Genomic DNA, 20476 nt, shown 5'->3' with positions numbered 1-20476 from the left:
CTTACTTCACAGTTTCAGAAAGAGGTCTTTCACATTTAATCTAATCCTTACAACTGGAGATGAAAGGGTCTGAACCTGATCTATATATATAAAAAGCTAACAGTGACTTTGTTAGTCACACCCTAACGCCGAAACGGCTGGACAGATTGCCCCCAAATTTTCACAGGATGTCCTTCCCCGTTCTGGGCAGGTAATCAGACCTTCAAATCGCCAAAAGTCCATACCTGAGCCAGGTAAAATGTCTTTTTCCTGGCACACCATGCCATGAAGCTGGCTGTGTTTAACTGTCACCCTTTGAATGGAGAGGAGACGTCTGAAGGGGGATATGATTGAAGTCTATAAAATTATGCATGGGGTAGAAAATGTTGACAGAGAGAAATTTTTCTCTCTTTCTCACAATACTAGAACCAGGGGGCATTCATTGAAAATGCTGGGGGGAAGAATTAGGACTAGGTGGGCCACTGCGAGTAGCAGAGTGCTGGACTAGATGGACTCTGGTCTGATCCAGCAGGCTAGTTCTTATGTTCTTAATGTTTGTGCAGCATGACTGTGGCCTGAGGGTTTGGTATGCCCTTAGAATGTTCGCGCAGATGGCCAGAGATGAGCAGTGAAAACAGTAAATAGGTAATACTATTAGATAATACGAGTGGAAGTGAAACACATACACACTTTGCCGTGTGAGATGTCAGGTTTTACTAGAACCAGAGGGCATACATTGAAAATGCTGGGGGGAAGAATTAGGACTAATAAAAGGAAACACTTCTTCCCGCAACGTGTGATTAGTGTTTGGAATATGCTGCCACAGGAGGTGGTGATGGCCACTAACCTGGATAGCTTTAAAAGGGGCTTGGACAGATTTATGGAGGAGAAGTCGATTTATGGCTACCAATCTTGATCCTCTTTGATCTGAGATTGCAAATTCCTTAACAGACCAGGTGCTCGGGAGCAACAGCCGCAGAAGGCCATTGCTTTCACCTCCTGCATGTGAGCTCCCAATGGTACCTGGTGGGCCACTGCGAGTAGCAGAGAGCTGGACTAGATGGACTCTGGTCTGATCCAGCTGGCTTGTTCTTATGTTCTTATGTTCAGGTGGGGTTCCCCCCTCCTCACACGCAGGTAACTTTCACTCTCTGTGCCTCACCCACTGCTACCACACAACACACATACTCTCATACACATCCAGCTCATCCTCACACACCTCACTCTGCCCTCCCTCACATCCAACCACCACTTTTACCCACTTCCTCACCCATGTTCGCCACAGCTCTTTTTTACTAAAGGCGAGCTGGAGTTTTCCTTTTTCTTCTAAGAAAATCCGCGGGGTGGGGATGAACCAACACTACTGGCTCCGCTTCTTTTGCACATGGCCCTTTAAGAACCCAGGGAGCTGGCCTCAATCTGAGCACCTCACCACCCTGCTTCTGCTGCCTGACTGGGATAGCCTCCTTCCCCCAGTTCTGCCTTATCCAAGCCAGGACTGTGCGTGTCAACCAGCCTCATGGACAGTGGGATTTACACTCTGGACAGTTCCGTTGTGGAATGGAAAGGGTTACCTTCTACTAAAAAAAAAGACACCACCATATAACAATGTGAATTGACAAGGGAAAGAGGGATTCCATTTGACCACCCCAAAAGGCTATGCTGCGGATCATTGGACCTGCATGGACATCTGTGTGGGTTGCAGACTGTGATGAGAAGGACAATTGCCACAGCAACGCATGGCCGGGCCCCGCTAGTTTATATATATATCTAAATCAGTACATTAATCTGTTTTGCATCTGGTTTGTATGCAAATATATATATACACACCCATATATACATATATGTATGTATGTGTGTGTGTATATATATATATGTATGTATGTGTGTGTGTGTGTGTGTGTGTGTGTATGTATGTATGTATGTATGTATATACATACACACACACATATATACACACACACACATATATACATACATACATATATAGATATATATATATACACACACATACATATATATGTATGTGTGCGTGTGTTTGTATATGTGTATATATATATGTGTGTGTGTGTGTGTGTGTAAATGTATATATATAAATATATATAAATATATGTGTGTGGGTGTATATTTGCATACAAACCAGATGCGAAACAGATTCATGCACTGAATCAGAATGCATCCCAAGTTTGTCAGTTTTCCTTCTGAGCTTGATAGACTTCACAAACCAAGGCACTCAGAGGAGCACTAGTCATATAAACAGAGAAAGCCCCAAGAGCTGTCAGCAAGTTATTTGGATCCATCTGGTTCCATGAACAGACCATTTTAATAGATCCCCTATGCCTGAAGAGTTCTGGTATCCTCATAAGTCGAAAGTCAAACAACAGCACACACCAAACTCTCCCTACACCGCAAACTACACCATACACTATCATCTCACCATTGCCTAACAGTGATATCAATAGGAAATCATCCTTTCTTAAGATAATGTATTTATGCCTTCAGTAATATATAATAACATATATTATAATTTATTACTGAATATATATACACACACACACATATATGCATTGATATATATTTAATGATTTTGAAAAAATGAAGTGACAGAAGATGGGACTTTCCTTCATTCTTGAAGCAGATTTTTTTTTTGCAACATTAGGTGCTCCTTTGTATTCAGATTAGGCTCCAGAATTATTGTGCAGTATTTGGAAAGGAAAATGCAATCCAGCAAACCAGCACTGCAGACCAAGATGGAGAAGACCTGCCTAGCTACTATTTATTTCCCCTTTTGTTCAGGTAAGACACCATAAAGAACATCTGAATGCTGAAAAGACCAGCATACTGAAAGTAACTAGTTTGGTTTCACTGAATGAACCAGGCAGTTTCCTGGCCAGGAAAGTCACTGTAAAACAATCAACAGCCAGGAAGCTCATGCAGCCAAAGACCATATAAAACTTGGTGACAGACCCTTCACTTCATGTGTGCCCTGTCCAGGCAGCAAGTATAGGTCAGAATCTGAGGAGGGAGAAATTCATAGCCAGATAGTACAGATCCCTATTTAAAGGCCAGAATAGAAAAAGGATGATGCAGTTTACCAAACTCTTACCAGCCATTTCCTCATCACATTCCCTGGCTCTTTAGCCATGAAGGCCACCACCATCATGGTTGTTTCAACCAATATGGAAGAGATGTCAGCTGACCACTGAAGAAGAAAGAGGACTGGAAGGAAAACAGCGGGAAGAAGAGGAGAATGTAGGAGATATATCAATTGTTGGCCTTGAAAACTGGACTTTCCAGGAACATAAGGAGATTTCTCAAGCAGTAGGGCAAAGGAAGCCGATGGTTCCTCAAGTTTCTTCATCAATAAGGAAAATTATAACCTTGGGGATAGAATGATCCTTGTCCTTGTTTGGATGACCTTCTGAATACTAATCACAATGACTGGATTCTGAGTTCACTCAGAATCGTACCTCTTATTTGCCACAGGGGGGCCTTACCCCAGTGAGCTTGGTTTGTGAAAAATGCAGGTATTTATTCCAAGTGCTGGTCAGTATCTGAACCCTTGCGGGGGAGGGTTGTACTATCATGATCATGTGTACTCTGGCTAACTGAACTGTGGGAATATGAGAATGTTTCTTCATGTGACTAGAGTGGCCATTTTTCTTTTCCTGTGTATGGGCCTAACAAAAGGGAACAGGCTTCAATATCTGAATTAGCATTTTTATAATCAAGAAAGATTAGTCAGTTAATTGCTCAATGTGTTAATTTTAATCAAAAAGTGATAAAGAGAACAGACTGCCCAAAAGCACCACCTTAGGCAAATGTTCTTTGAAATGAACACAAACGAAACCATATAAAATAAAACTCTCTCAGGAGTATTTAAATCCCCAGATTCACAATCTTCCCAAGAGGCTGAGCACTGAAGACCGCAATGGAAAAGAAAATGCTCTGGGTTTTCACCATTGTCCTGATTGTAGGGTTCAGCAATGCCTTGCTACGTAAGTGCAGGTTTTTAGTTGTTGGGTTTTTTTTTCTTGGGTAACGGTGGCTTGTATTCTGTGAAAGAATAAATAGCATGAGTTAGACTACATTCACAGAGCTATCCTAAGCGATTCCACACTTATAAGTCCATTGAAGTTAATGGGCTTAGAAGGATGTAATTCTTCTTAGTATGATACTGCAAATTTCAGTACTAAAAAGGAAGAGTCCTGTTTTTTGCTAGATGTGTAAAGATTACAGGGCATTACTGGCCAGCAATTTAGAAATATCTGCATTTACAAAGAGTTTTGAAGTGGGATGACAAAAATGAAGGATTATGACACTGTCTTCATTCACATGTCACTGGATTTTGCACAATAGCTACAGTTTATAAATGGATTACTTATCCCCACCAGAAAAATCCAGTTGCAAATGACAACTGCAGTGCAACAACAAAGACTGTCCCGTGCTGTGTGGATGAATAATTAGAAAGGGAGTAGGTTTTCAGGAACAGGGTGAAACTGAAAGCCCAGTCCGCAACTATTGAACTTCTATGCTTTGAGTAGATGCTACCTACATATTTTCAGACTCTTGAGACACATAAATCATTATTATAATTAAAAATAATCTCTCACACTGAAAATGTGAATTTTGGAGAAGTTATCAAAATTTTAATGACACTTATTTTAAATTTGTTTTATTTTTAAATTAAAAATTATGGATATGCTGTGCACTGTACTATATAATAGTACAAAAAATATGTAGTTGGGTAAATGTGTGTCTGAAAACTGAAATGAACTACTTTTAGGTTTGACTTTGAATTAGTTTTGGTGGTGAGTTTGCACTCTGTATAACTTAAGGAGTGGAATCTGCTGTTTACATTATAAATATGAAGTAGTTCTCCAAGAAGTTGTGATTGTCAGATTTCATGCTGAAGGGGGCGAGGGCAGAGAGGGAGGGGTATACTGCAAGTGAGCAAGTGAAACTGTGACTGTCATGGAGAAAAAGCTAAATGCTGAATTAAAGTGACTGAGAAGAGGATAACATTTTAATCTTAGCGGTAGTAAAACTGTCATTGCCAGCATTTAGCAGATAAAACTTCCCATCTTTATTCCAAGAAAAATCCTACCAGCTAATTTTTTAAAAGTAAAAGCATAAAAGCTCAAAATTAAAAGGCATTTTCATAAGATCATGAGAGAAAATTTTGAAAACTTTTCCTTATTCACTTGCTATAATGCTTTTGATAATGCTGCACAACCGTCTCCAGTTTCAATAATTTTCTGTGCAGCCATAAGGGCTAGAAATTTACCATTAAAAAAAGAAAGCAGATATGGGTTTTATGACACTGCTTGCCCATTCAAACAACTAATTCCTTCTTACTTTGCCAGTGAGTAAACAAAAACAATTTCAGTGTTATGCTAATGCAACTTGGATTGCTTTTGTTTAATAATTAGCAGGATCATTATGATTACAAAATGATTAAATAGCTACAGAATTATTATGTACCTACAGTTATTTATGTTATTGCCTCGCAGAAAACAGCTGTTGTATTGTGCTTTGTTTTAAATAGCTGAAGGAGTATGTAATGTTCCAGCAAAGTCGCGAGAAAACTGTGGCTACCCAGGCATTGGTGAAATAGAATGCAGTCAGAACAACTGTTGCTTTGATTCAAATGTGCTAGGTGTCCCATGGTGTTTTAAACCAGATTTTGCCGATGGTTAGTATTCTCATCTGTGACTTCTTGGCGGCGGGGTGGTGGTGGTGGTCAATGTTTCATCAATGTCCCTGATTACTTGCACAAAATTATATGAAGTGAATTGTTTGCAACAAGACCCTAAAATATTCTACAAATTACACCTTGGCACTTCATATGACTGTGCCCCAAACTGAGCTAGAGAAATTACAAGTCTTTGAGTTATGCAGTGACCTTGTGATGTTACACAAGACAAAAGCTATGTACATTTATACAATACTTATGTTGTAAAGAAGAAATCATACCTAAACCTCTGATCCCATATATTAGCAAAGCAGGAACTAGGGTCATAATATGAAGAAGGATTCCGCATCTTTAGAAGTTCAATTCTGCAGCTGCTGCAAATGTGTATCAACTCCACCCCTAAAAGCTGAACAAGGAAACCAATTGTGTAGGTAGAGGTAGCCAAATGGGATTACTTATCCTTGTGGTCAGGCTACAAGTTAATATTTTGGGATTGCAATCTTCCCGCAAAAGAATAGAGAACAGCAGGACAACTGGGGCATTATATCATGTGGATGCTCACCAAAACTAGTGCTCCCATTTGATAACCAAATCAAACTGGCCTTGTGTGAAAACAACCCTTGGTAGTAAAATCTGGTTTTTTTGTAATGTAATAGGCAGAATAGACCATTACCTACCAATCTGACATTATCATGTAAGAGAGGCTGTTTTAATAGAGACTGGCTGTTGAGGGTTTTCTGGGCTGTGTGGCTGTGGTCTGGTAGTTTTTTCTCCTAATGTTTAACCTGCATCTGTGGCTGGCATCTTCAGAGGCATGTGTTTCCATGGCTGTGATATGTCTCTGAAGATGCAAGCCATGAATGCAGGTGAAACGTTGGGGGGGGGGGGGGGGGGAAACCTACTTGACCGCAAACACACAGTCCAGAAAACTCACAACAGCCAGTTGTTTCTGACAGTGAAAGCTGTTGACAAGACTTTAATAGACACTTCTTCCAAGATACTTCTGATGGACCCCATCTCAAGGTTGTATATGTGTGGGCTTTGAAAATCCCTACATCTCATGCTGAAACTGGATACATCAAAAGCAGCAGCTGCAGACTCCTCCTCTACTCATCTTGTCATGTTTAATAAACAAAATGTAGGATGTGAGATTGTGTTGTAAGTTTCCCTATCCCCACATGCTGCAGCCAATGAAATAGAGGGAATGGAGGAAACTTGCAAAATGATCACAGGTTTTGTATTCCCAGATCCTACAGGGAGAGAGGTGCAGGAGTCTTGGGGCTGGCTTTTTTGGTGGCAGTTATTAAACTACTGTAAATGATCACTCTGACCTTAGTTTTTGATTGCAAATTATATTTGTGATTATTGCATAGTCTGAAGTGGGCTTATCTAGGAAATTCTTTGGGGTGAGAAGTGAAATTAAATGTTCCCACTAACTGTATTCTTTCAATTTCTCCATCTAGAGTGTATGCTATAAAATGTTTTCCAGAAGCCTGACAGGATGTTACAGAACACTTACCCAAGCCTCAGCCACTTCTCTACATGATCCTTTGCTGCCTTACAACAGGGCACCTGTTGAAATCCTGCTAAAGCTTATTAAGCGATTTAAGCAACAAATGTAAACTGCCACTTCAGTTTCTTCTTTTCTTCTGTTCAGAACTTTGTAGGAGCAATAAAAAGCCAAATCAAAATGATGTGGTTGGCTTCATCTTTCTTGGTCTTTTGTCAGCTGTTTTCTTTCCTCTGGAAAGCAGCAAATTCTGCTTCAGATTTTGTAATGGGTCTCAGATGTAGAACATATATGGAAAATTGCACTTCACATGAAGATAACAAAATGCGAACCAATTTTGTGAATTGAAATTTTGTTGTTTTTTAAAAATATGTAGGTAGTTTGTTTAATGCATTGAGCTGTAACTTAAAGGGAACATTTGCACACAGTGTTAAAATTAAAAATACTAGTACTTCCATGAAGTGATTTTATCATGTGGGGAATGTTGGGAAAAGTAAGTTTGAAGCGACTTTTCCATTTCAAAGAAGATGGTATCACTTGACTCTAAAGCCAAATACCTTAGGATCACAATAAGAGACCATTCAAAGGTTTGCGGTTGGGTTTCAGAAATGCCCTGATGGCCATGCTGCCCTGAAAGGAAATCTGGTAAGACAGAGGTGATGCTGACCAAAAAAGTTGATGTGCTTGGTAGGGATAAACTTGCCAATTTCAGATAGGGTTTGGTTTCATCTAGCTGATCATAAGAAAAGTCGTGGGATGCTTTTATATTTGAGTGCCTCTGATTCCAAGTCAAGTCTGCCTTTTTTCCAGTGGCATCTACTTCAGAGTATGTCTTCTTTGTAGATTCAGCTAATGTGCCTATGCTGAGCCATGCTACTGTAATCTTATGGATTTAATTTAAGGTACTAGTACCTGCCTTTCATAACCTGAGATCTAAATTGTTGAAGGATTACATCTACTGGTCTGACCCTGATTGTTCCCTCCCTTGCATTATCTACAGTAATGGAACAATTACAGAACAACTGACCAGAGCGTATATCTCTGTTGGACTTTAAATGGGCTTGTGAAGGTTTTATTTTAGAAGGCATTTTGCTAAAGTTGTTTGAAACAGCTTGTTTCGGCAGCATTTCTGATCTGTAATTTTTATTGATGAAATGCTGCAATTGTTCTTCTTGATTATTTTCATTACAGAAAAAACTTTAAGCTCCTGGAAAAACTGACTAAATTTATAAAATATAAATAACTAAATAAGACTGTTAAAAAAATTAGCCATTATTTATGCAAAACGATTTTCCCACAGCCTCCAATAAGCAATAACAACAAAAAATCAAGTAAAAACACACGATACAGTGATTCCAGAGCACTCAGAAGCAAATAGCAATGGGGCCTTCTCAAGAGAAGTTAGGTTAGGAAATCATACAAAAATTTACAAACGACAGGGTAAAAAGACCAACTGGTGAGGATTAGCCAAATTAAGTCTGAAGTTATGAGTTAGGGACAAATGTTTTGTATTTGGGTGCTGTGTGGTTTCCGGGCTGTATGGCCGTGTTCTAGCAGCATTCTCTCCTGACGTTTCGCCTGCGTCTGTGGCTGGCATCTTCAGAGGATCCTCTGAAGATGCCAGCCACAGATGCAGGCGAAACGTCAGGAGAGAATGCTGCTAGAACACGGCCATACAGCCCGGAAACCACACAGCACCCAAGTGATTCCGGCAGTGAAAGCCTTCGACAATACAAATGTTTTGTAGTGTGAGCAAAAACAAACAGTGCTCTTATTTGACTTGACTGAACATCTTAACAGAGAAAAGAAGCAGACCACGGATGCTGCTGTGGTGCAAGCAAAAATTATGTCCAGCAAGAAATGTAGCACAGTGCTGAACTAATCAATCATTCACAATGCAGTACTGATATGAAAAGTTCCATGTTTGTCTTTGTCACTGAGCAGTCATGATCTGCATGCCCCTGGGAATACACACCCAAGAAAACTTTTATCTGAGGAATGTGTAGCAGAGATAAATAACCAAGGAGTGTAAGAGGTGTGGTGACGGTAGTGGGTGAGATTACCCTCTTCTGAACGTCCTTCTGCTCATTCACACAAATAAGACCTTCTAACTTTTCAACATTTTTATTGATTGAGTGGCACTATTGTCCTGTTCTATGGGCCACAGAGCAAACATGTACTAGTCTTCTTTTACTTGGCAAAATAATATGACGTATAATTTTCTTCTGAATTACTTTATAGGCAGTGTAATTGGCACGATAGCTGCACAGAATATGGATTAATTTAAAGTTGGCTTGAATGATTTATGAGGGGAAAATGAGCCCTTCTTTGCTTACAGAATCCTCCCACTAAGATAAATAGGCCCACCAACCATCTGTTGTGTGATATGTACCTGGTATACATAGATGTTTTAATCAAAATCAAAACAAAGGTGGAGTTATGACACAAAAAATAGCCATCCATAGTTAAATATAATTTGGAAATAACTGAACAAACATGTGAGTATAAAAGACTATATGAACTATTTGAAGCAAATCTTGCAGACCTCACATTTCAAAAACAAAGTTTCAGGAAAGAGACGTTGCCATGGAGCACAAGAGGTTCTTGATATGGGCTGTTGTCCTGATTTTAGGATTCAGCAGCCTGGCAAATGGAAATAACGTACCATGTAAGTGGAACTACTTCATTCTTCTTGACTAGTGTCTATATGTGTGTGCATGTGCCATCAAATCACTTCATGAGGGCTACTTCATGAATTGATTACCTCCAAAATATCCCATCATTTTTTTCATTTTGGATACTCTCATCAGAGTTTTCAAAATAAGAGATAATCAGAAATGGTTTACCATTGCCATCTTCTGCATAGTACTAACCAGTCTTAACTGAAGTGGCACTCCCAGGTTGTACAAAAGATCTTCTTCTTGTGTCGTCTTCTGCTACTTATGCTGCCCCATAGCTACCCTTCAAGGATTCCTCTCCAGCCCATCACTATTGGAACTAATCTGTTCTGTTTTGCTGATGTGATTGTTGATTCCTGAAAGGGGTGGATTATCTTAGTCTAGTGTCTCAGTTGTGAACATTCTGCCTTAAGCGACTCTGCTAGAATTTAGCCTAAATTGCTTTTGGTATATTTCTCAGCTTTGCTGATACAGCAATTCTCACCATATTAAGGCATGTGTCCACAAGGGGGCCTGACTAATATAAAGTCCATTTAATAAGTTTCACTTTGTACATTATGCAGCAGCTGTGTTTGGAATAGTTATACTAGTTTTACACTAGTGTTTGCTGAGGGGAAACTGTGAAAAGGAGAGAAAAGTCTCCCAGTATGCAGATGCCATGGTCAGCTTGCTGGCACATGTCCCACACACATTTCCAGGTGTCTGAAAATGTGTTTAATTTTTGGTGTCCATTTGAGGCTACATGTATGGTAATAGGGTTTCTGGATATTACACCGATCCACTGCTTGGTGAAGAGGGAGGACAGGGAGGGGACAATTTAGCCCTGCTTTCAAACCCAAACAGTTGATAAGCATTCATCTGAATTTCTAATTGGGACGACACAGTCTTACTGGTAGATCTGGCAGAATAACTGAGTTCCTAGCCAGACAAGGATGCATGCATCTAAGCCTTCAACTGTCATAGATATAATAATATGTGCACTAGTTTTCATTTCCAAATTCCAGGGAAAACAAAATTAAGTATATCTATGTTTGAAATCAGTGATACTACAAGCTCTTGGATTTTGAGGTCTCAGCTCCAAATGATATTGTCAGCCTCCGAAGCAGGCAGCCCCCTGTCTTCCAGTTATCCAGAGTGACAAGCCTTTGTTTAAATCCTACTGAGGAACACACAGCCTCCTAAGATTTCCTGGATCTATATTCATTTTGGAAGATAAACCTTCCCCTCTGTTTCTGGGTGTTTCCATTACGAATGGCGAGTGTTTCGCCGCGTTGCGTTACATTTTGTGGTATCAAAGGGAAGTTATAAATTGAGTTAAACTGAAGCTGAATTAATAAAGAAAAAATTAAGAATATTTATTGATTGATTTGCAGATTGGTTTTAAAGGAACAAACTAGCACAGGTTTCCAGGTAGTCAAAGCAGAAATCTGGCTGAGGCACAAGAATCTAAACTGGTTATGATTTCAGAGAGTAGTTAAGGTTTTTCTGCAGTGCCTTCAGGCACAAACAGATTTCTGCTGACCAGCCACTAGGTTAGATCCTCTCTCACACACAGGGTTCCACCCATACCACTTTGGCCTTTCCTCATAGACTCCCGTGGGCGGGCAGCCTGCGGTCTTAACCATCTACCATGGGGGCAGGGCAGTAGCGCACTATCCTGTCAGGAGGAAGAGCTTCAACTGCTCACCACACTACCGAACAAAGCTACGCTGCATTTCTGTCTGCTCAATTCCCTGAACTGTCACTGCTCTCTCCCTATGGCAGAACTCAGTTTCCTCCTCTCCTGTTCTCCCTTCAGCATCTTGAAAGTGACTTGATGCTGGATCAGCACTCCTGAGAGTTCATCTGAGTGGATGATTTTTCCTTCAGGGATAGTATGGGGTAATAGTTAAGAAAATAAGGTTCTAACCTGGTGAACTAGTTTGTTTCCTCTCTCTTCCACATGAAGCCTGCTGAGTGACCTTGGTCTAGTAGTCACTGTTCTCTTGGAACTCTTTCAGTCCCACCTTCCACCCAAAGTGTCTGCTGTGGAGAGGGGAGGGCAATTGTAAGCCACTTTGAGACTCCTTAAATCTAGAGAACTCTTCATCCAGCTTCTCTCGCCTCATCTAAGGAGAGAGCAGCAGAGATGTTAAGCTCAACATAGAGCACCAAGCTGGCAACCCATGCTCCAGTCAGATTATTCCCTGGGGTACATATAACTCTTTGCAGGATTGGAGCTCAAACGAGCCATGGCCAGATAAAACCCAGGAACAGGTGGGCAGAAGAAATATCTTCAGGATATTTGAATCCCTGATCTAAGCAGAGAGCATTATCATCTCGATGCATGCTCTGTATGTTTCTGCTCTGTCTGTGAACCAGGATGTAGCCAAATACTAACCAAAGTGCCACCCCAACCTTCAGATTCTGGATTTTTACCCCTATCCAATTTTTCTTCCCCATTAAGTATCTTTATATTGTCATAAAATTGCTTTTTTGTTTGGAGTGAGTAGAATTTTTTTTCAGTTTCACACACACAAAAACACCCACTCCTCTTCTCTGCAAGGCATTCTGAATTTTTTTAAGTCTGCCAAAAAGGAAATTGAATGGCTCCAATTCAAAGAGAGTGATGTGTGCTTATTGAAAGCAGTAGGGCTGAAGTAAGAGTAAATTTCTTGGGAGTCCCTTGATGGCCTCTCTACACAAACAGCTGGTAGTTCAAGTAATGGCAGGGTGGTGGAATTAAAGGCAGGTGGCCTTTTTTTCTTGATAGTTCACTGCTGCCACATGGGTTTGGTTTTCCCAGATTGCTTTTTTACATTACAGTATGATTCTTTAGAGTAGCCTTACTGGATCAGGATGTATGAAAGAAGGGTATTGCCCTTGCTTCTTCATGTTGCTTTGTATTGCATGATATATCTCATTCAAGTGCAAGACGATCCAAAATGTATCATGTCACGGAATCCTGAGGACACCGTCTACTGAAATCAGTTGATAGAAAGCAATACAGCCTTCAGTTATTAGTTGGAAGCAGGATATATACATGTCCTTTTTCTTTGACAAGGTAGAGAATTCCAGTGTCATGCACAAAGTTCTGAAAATAACCTCCAGTGTTCAGAAACAAATTTTAAGTAGTGCAAATCTGCACTGTCTTTAACAGCTTCCCAACAATGTGCAGTTCAAACGAGTGACAGAGTGGACTGCGGCTACCCAGGAATCAGTGCGGAAAAATGCAACAACAAAGGATGCTGTTTTGATTCAAGTGTTCCTAATGTTATCTGGTGCTTCTTTCCCAATAATGATTCAGGTATCAATTTCACTTGTATCCTTACTTTCTGAATGATGTCAATTAAATGATTCCTAATGTCTTATCTCAGGACAATGACACAATGGCTACAGTTCCCTCTTCAGCATATCACAGTTCTTTATTCATGACAAAAGATTCTGTAATCGGGTGACCAGAAATACAACTTTCCAGTCTGAAAACCACTGCCAGCTCTGCACACACTGTGAAGTTTAAATGTATTCATTCCATGCTTCCGATGAGCTTTGAGCACTGAACAGTAAAACATCCATGTTGTTCCAGCAAGATTTTGGCACTGGGTATCATCTAACCATTGACGTACATGTAGCTGCATGCAGAGTTACAGCCTCTATTCACACAAAGTCAGTGGTTTCCTATAGTAAACATGTGATGCTACATTTGGAAAAAAACAGTATCTGCTACTGTTAGAGTGGCTGCATGCACCACCAGCCCATATACTAAGAATCAAACGTTCTTATGATGTCCATTATGATCAGATGCTCCAACAAATAATTTAGCTGCTAAACAAACTAACAAAGTCATAGGATTGAATGGTATGTGTGTGAATGGTATGTGTTGTTTCCTCTCTCTTCCACATGAAGCCTGCTGAGTGACCTTGGTCTAGTAGTCACTGCAAGCTGTATGTGAGATAGGATAGGACAGATAGCTGAAATGAGTGTATTTGCATATGTAATATTGCTTGCAAATTGCGGGAGGACGTGTCTTGCGTACTTGTTAAAAATAAAGTTTCCAAGTGCCCAAGTCTTATCACATGTGCACTATAACTCTTTGAAGTTATACTGCAAAAGCTCTGTTTCCTGCTAGTTTTAATTACATGCCATCATGAACAGCAGATGTTTATGAGTCCGTTATATAGTACTTAAAGGGTTGGACAAGGATCTAGGAGACTCAGGTTCACATTCCCAATCTGTCATAAAAGCTTGCTGAGTGACCTTGGGTGACTCGCACACTCTTAGCCTAAGCTACTTCACAGGGTTGTTGAAAGGATCAGATGGAGAAATATGTGTGCCACTTTGGGTCCTCACAGGAGAGAAAAGGTGGGGTTTAAATAAATAAAATGTAACTCTCTTTTCATAGTTTAAAACCCTCACATTCACCAGACTCCTGCTGACTTATCAAAATCTTCAGAGGGAGAGATTCAGGGTGTACCCATGAGAAATAAGCCAGAAACTCTCAACAGATAAACTTGAATCTAAACTTCCTGTACAGTGGCATATCTGCAAGGGGGACAGGGGGGCCAATTGACCCTGGGCACAATGGCACCCCCCCTGCAAAATCATCCCCCTCCTTCCCTGCGTTGACCTGCTCTGTCTTTAGGAGTCCAAGGGCTTGAGGGCAGGAAGTGGCCTGCAGGGAGGTTGGTGGGGGTGGCTCAGGGGGCAGCGACTCTGATGGGTGCTGCAGTGCCACTGTGGTGCCCATCAGAGGTGCTTCTGCCACTGAGCCCTGCCCCCAAGCATGGAAGGCACAGGGGTGGGGGGTGCCTGGAGGAGGTGTTGTCCCCGGGCGCCATTTTCCCCAATACGCCTCTGCCATGTGGTCTAGTCAGGTGTCTCAGCAAAAGGTCTGCACACTTTTGACACTATCAACTCTGTGTTTATTATCCTAAGTTCCATGGAGAAAGAAAACTGGGATGGAAAAAAAAATAAGCTGCTGAACCTAATAAGCTAGAATAAACTGATTTCTCTTGATTTCAGTTCCTATGCATACTCATGGAAGTCAATACAGTTTACACCAAAGTTATGTTTGCATGGCAATATTAACAGATTACAGGACTAATTGTCAGGAAGGGTCTTCCAGACATCAAGGGGGCATCTGTTATGTTAATGGATTTGTGTTTTCCTTCCCTCTCCTTCTCTAATGCTTAACAAGCTAGAAGGCGTCCAAGATTCTGCTCGAACCTTATCTCTTGCACTGACCTTGAGAAAATACCAAGTCACATTTCTGTGCTGTTCTGTTTCACTCTGCTTTCCTCTGTCTTTGATATGGGGTGTGAAATTGGGAGGGGGGAGTTCTCAGGAGGATAAAAGGCTGTACCCCAAGACAGTTCTTTAGAACTGGCTTCCTTAAGCCATGCCAGTTGATGTCTGGCAACAAGGGCTTCTGATTTGAAAATCTAGTCGTTATTTGAACTACAGATCTGGGGCTTGACACTAATACATTCATAATTCTGTTTTGTTTTCAGAATGCTTCTAAAATAAATGTGAATCAAGAATCTGCCTGTCTACTCTAACTGTTCCTCCAGAAGAAAATACAGTTTTCTCCTATCGAGAAATACAGTGCTCTCCTATCGATGATACTGCACATTGCTTTCAACAACATATTCTTTCTGCGCTCTGTCATACCTGTAAGAATAAAAGGATCAAATACATCTTGATTGTAATTTTTCTACTACAATCCTTCAAAAGTGGGGATATGCTGGAGGCAAGGAGGTAAAGGGATAACAAAAGTCTTTTCCTGCATACTTATAACAGATGTTGTACCCCTTGATTCTGTGGAAGGATATGATAACTCCCAGTCAGTTCAGCAGTAACTGGGGTTTAAGAAGACCAGCTTCCCATCAGTGCTCCCAACTCTCCGCCAGTTTTGAGCTAAAGGCACTCCCTGTTGTTTTCACAAATCAAAGGTCATCTGTACACCACCAGGGGAGTAAGCATATGGATTCATCCCAACCCTTAAGAGAAGTTGGTCATCCCAGGATCACAAATGCAAGTGAAAATAATATAAATAATACTGTCCATGTTGCTCTGAGACAGATCATTCTTAACACCTCTGCGCTTGAGATTTCATGCTTGAGACTTGTAGCATTCCATTGCATTTAATTCTTTCTTCCAGCCCAGCTCACACTAGAGTCAATGGCTCATTCCGCACACGCAACATAATGCACTTTCAAGCTGCTTTCACAACTGTTTTTGCCATTCCGCACAGCTTCAAAGAGCCCTGAAAGCAGCTTGAAAGTGCATTATTCTGCGTGTGCGGAATGAGCCAATGACAATAGAGAATGGAATGGAGCACAAGGATAGCCAGGAAGATGGAAGATTTCATTCTCCTTTGCCTGTGACCCCATTTTTGTTAGCAATAGATCCTCCATCCCCTGCTTTAGACATGAATAAGTGGACATATGCCTCTTCCCTCATCATGTTTCGTTTCACTATGGTGACTAAGGTTCATGTCAGGAAGCATATGGTTAAACTCAGATGGATTATTAATTAACAGTTTTCAAATATATGCCACCATAGGGGAAGGTGGCAATAATAGAGGTATACAGAATCAGAAAAGAAATATTTCATATCACATGGATAGCCCAAACTCATCAGAAGCTAACCAGGTTAATATTTGGATGGGAGACCATCGGATTCCATGCAAAGGCAGGTAATAGAAAACCACCTCTGAACATCTCTTACCTTGAAAACCATACAGGGTTGCCATACATTGGCAAAAAAAGTAATTACGTTTAGAATTCTGAAGAATGTTTTGGAAGGTCCAACAAATGATGAAGACTAGCTTACCACAAATTATTTTTAATTTCATTAGGGTGTTGTGGGATTTCTGGGCTGTATGGCTGTGTTCCAGTAGCTGGCATCTTCAGATGCAGACGAAACATCAGGAAAAAAATGCTACCAGAATACGGCCATATAGCCTGGAAACCCTACAACACCCAGTGATTTCAGCCGTGAAAGCCTTCGACAATCTAATTTCATTGTTTATTATTTCTTACACTTTCAATGGTTTATAGAGCACTGTAGGAAGAAGATAGATAAATATTTATTATTACGGCCTTTTGGCCAGCCAATAGAGCACTGTAGGAAAGTGTTCAGAGTATTATGTTAGGAAAATCTGGGTTCAAATTCTTGCTGAACTGTGAAAGCTGCTGGATGATCTAGGGCCAATAATTCTCCCTTATCCTAATGTATATCGTAGCAAAGATAAAACAGAAAACAGAATGTCACCTTGAACTGATGAACTTTTTGCAAGAAAGAAGAGGTAAAAATGTCATTGGTAGGTTATAGCTTTCCTTATTAGTTAATATTCTTACCCATCCCAAGATGTTCAGTGCCACTAAACGGTAATCATGTGTCCAAGCAAGCCCAGTCTGTTTCCCAGTGGAGAAAATATTTGAAGCTCAGTCCCTGTGGCCATTTTTATGATCATGGCTACAAGTGCTACATGCTTTACAGCCAGGGAGCCACTGACTTCCCTTCACCTTCCCATCCCAGACATGTGGTCTTTCTTTCATTATCCAGTTTGTGGAGCTCAGCCATTTCCAGGTGGGCATTTCTAGTTTAGGACAGATTATAGATCTGAGATAGTTTCATCTTAATGTTATGCCAGTAACTCAGTCCATTATCACTGCCTAGAAAATGCATCATATTGGTCTTTCCCACATGAATTGTTTACAATGTATCTTGCCACCAAATTTTACTTTTTCCTTTAATTCTACACACTTTTTCCTCTGTTTGGTTTTGGAAACATTTTCCTTTCATTGTTCCTCTGTTGTTTTCCCGAGCACTTTACCACAATTGTTTTTTCGATCTGTTTGAGTCAGCTTCCTTTGAGCACACAGTCATGTTGAAATCATCTTTAGTTCCCATGAAATACCTGGTCTTTATCCATGCCCCTGTGTAGTTGCCCACCCTCCCTTTCACCCATTTTCTCCTCCCCCATCTTGTACATTTTCAAAAGGATTTTTTTCAAAAAACCAAACAAAAGCCCACCCTCTCTTTTATATCATGTTAGTAATGTAATGTTAGGGCACAGACTCAAGGCCAAATAATGTGGGGTTATGTGGGGGGACAAAGGGGCCGAGGGGGGAGGCCACATGTTTCTGTACCTTCAGGTAATGATGCTTGCTCCCCTAGATTTTTTTTGTGCTTCCATTTTGTGTGGTTAGTTCTCAATGCTAGAACTGGCTGCTGAAACATTTTTTAATTGCTGCTTCAATGTAACTGTGCGGTAACGCTACAGCCAATGGCGGAGCGGCAAGGGGACAGGGGGTGTTGCACACCAGGAGCACACCTGGGGCGGAAAATCACCCCAGCCCCTCCTCCTTTTCCTTGCGACCCCCCGCGACCCCAAGCATCCCCCCATGGTGCCCCCGCCCACTTCCCACATTTACCCTAGTTCCTTTTCTTTTTCTAGTACTTTTTCAGGCTGAAAAAAGTGGCCTATTTACAGTTTAGGGTCAAAAATGGCCTGAGGAACTACAGTTCCCAGGAGTCCTTGGGGCTCACAAGGTCTCCTGAGAAGTATAGTTTCTCATGCAGAGGGGGGCACAGCGGGGTGCGCAGGGGGCCATGGGGCACAGTTTGGCCCAGCTACGCCTCTGGCTACAGCTCCTGAGTAAACAAAAAAGGGGGAGGATTATTCTTCTTCTTCATGGATGACATCCCACCACCATTAGGAATAATATGTTTTCAGCAGTATTATGTGGAATTAATATAACTGATGAGGCAAGGAGAAAAATGACAGCAGGACGGGTGGGGGGGGGCAGGAAAGTGGTGTGTGTAAGGATTTCACAGAAAAGGTTTCCAAGACACAAGGTCTGACCACTGAAAAATCTGCGGTAAACTGTAAATGCAGAAAAAGCCATAATCTTGCAGTTGGAAAGGAGTATATTATGTTTCTGTGAATGTGGAGCTGGAATTTTCGAAGGATAATTATGCCCTGGCTGCTTTAGGAATATGTTCACACTAAGGCTTGTTAAACGTATTGTCAAAAAGGAACAGAAGCTCTTTATTGTAAGAGAACTCCATACTTTGCAGGAATAATAGCATAAAGGTTTCTTATTGTCTATCTAAATTGGGACAGAGATAGATTTTATAGAGCTTGTGCAGCCCCTATGGAAGACAAAAAGAGAGAAAGAAAGACAGCAATAACTGGAAGGAAGAAATTCCTAAGAGTAGCAATCTGTGTAACAAAGGGACAGCAGAGGAGTCTGCTGGACATCTAGTTTCAGCATAGTGTCACAGAATCAGGGCTAACACTCATGTCACAGAAATTAGTTGGACTTGATTTGTTTCTGTTGTGCTCATTGGATCTGGTCACAGGACAGCTAATGAGCTGAGCACATAAATAATTTGGGAACTCTGGCCTTATGCCTGCCGCCTGCACTGTCACATATAAACAAGTGCTTTGTTCTTTGTTCTTTTTAAATTAAAGCTTGCATTTTAGCTCCAGAATTATGCAACCTCACAACCATTTGGTTCTGATGTACGAACTAAGAGCAATTATTCAAAGAGTCTTTGAGACAGAAGGAGAGAGGAAGTGCTGTGTTCCCCCAGCATTCATGTCTGCAGTTGCTAAAATGGAGCTACTTATTCCTAGCAATTCAGCATTTCAAGTAAGACAAGGGTTTCTATGATATTTTAAAGAGAATTTTTAGTGTCGGATTGTTTTGTGTAATTATTTTAAAAGAGTGGATGTACATGAAGTAGACAGTAGTATGGTTCTATTACTTGGGAACTTACTGTTTGAGTACTGTGCTTGCATTGATTTCTGTACTGCTTGCTTAAGACTTCTGATGTTTAAAGTGTAGCACCATCTTGTGAAAAAGATGTATTAGCCACAAACCCAACTGTGGGGGAATGTTTCAATACTGATCATGCATGAAACCAAGAACTACATTTGCATGTTGCTAGCACACCCTTTTTGGAAGATAGGATAAGAATTTAGTGTAATTTTTGTATTTAGAGCAATTAAGGGTTAATGTTTCCTCCCCTTCTCCCACTTTAGATCAGTATCCTTGAAGTCTACAAACTGAATATAGCAAAGGAATACAAGTCATGCTTTTTTCTGGCTGCTGTGCTGTGGTTAGGCTTTGTCTGTCCCCAAAATATAAGTCGTCCACCATGTAAGTATTATTCCTCTATATATTGAACAATCCAAGGCATTGGATTTATTGTAGACTAGAATAACTGCACAGGATTGCATTGTAAATAGTATCAGCCAACCTCAGTCATTTTAAACAGAGTAACCCTTTTCTGAGTCCATTGAAACTGAACAGAGACATGGCTTTCTCTCCTGGAGACCAAGCTCTCATCACCCAGTTTTAGTCCAAAATACTAACTACTGTCTCTGCATTGAGTCTATATGTGTAACTGGTGTACCATGCCATGTGCTGCCTAGGAGACATATGTGGTTGCCCATTTAGATTACTTGTCAATGTTTTCTAAGGGTATTAAATAACTGTAACATGATTTTTCAAAGCCCCGAGTAATTTTTGTATTACACATAGAAAGTTGAAATGAAGAGTTAAAAGTCAAGTGGAAAACAGAAAGTATCGAAGGTATCAGCTACATCTGCTGATGGAT

The 20476-nt window shown here is 40.7% G+C and overlaps 1 protein-coding gene across 1 annotated transcript in view; it reads left to right on the top strand.

Moving 5' to 3' along the window:
- Positions 1–3910: 3910 nt before the first annotated feature.
- LOC125431313 overlaps positions 3911–20476 on the top strand; it is a 43065-nt gene continuing 26499 nt past the window's right edge. Inside the window, exons 1-8 of the mRNA XM_048494079.1 lie at positions 3911–3977; positions 5528–5674; positions 7332–7398; positions 9728–9852; positions 13002–13148; positions 15641–15695; positions 19326–19506; positions 19899–20016. Coding sequence (XP_048350036.1) covers positions 3911–3977; positions 5528–5674; positions 7332–7398; positions 9728–9852; positions 13002–13148; positions 15641–15695; positions 19326–19506; positions 19899–20016 — 907 coding nt within the window. The remainder of the gene's footprint in view (positions 3978–5527; positions 5675–7331; positions 7399–9727; positions 9853–13001; positions 13149–15640; positions 15696–19325; positions 19507–19898; positions 20017–20476) is intronic.

Source organism: Sphaerodactylus townsendi, linkage group LG04 (assembly GCF_021028975.2).
Source record: "Sphaerodactylus townsendi isolate TG3544 linkage group LG04, MPM_Stown_v2.3, whole genome shotgun sequence".
Taxonomy (NCBI): domain Eukaryota; kingdom Metazoa; phylum Chordata; class Lepidosauria; order Squamata; family Sphaerodactylidae; genus Sphaerodactylus; species Sphaerodactylus townsendi.
The sequence above is the reverse complement of the archived record's forward strand: the minus strand, read 5'-3'. Positions and strand labels throughout refer to the sequence as shown.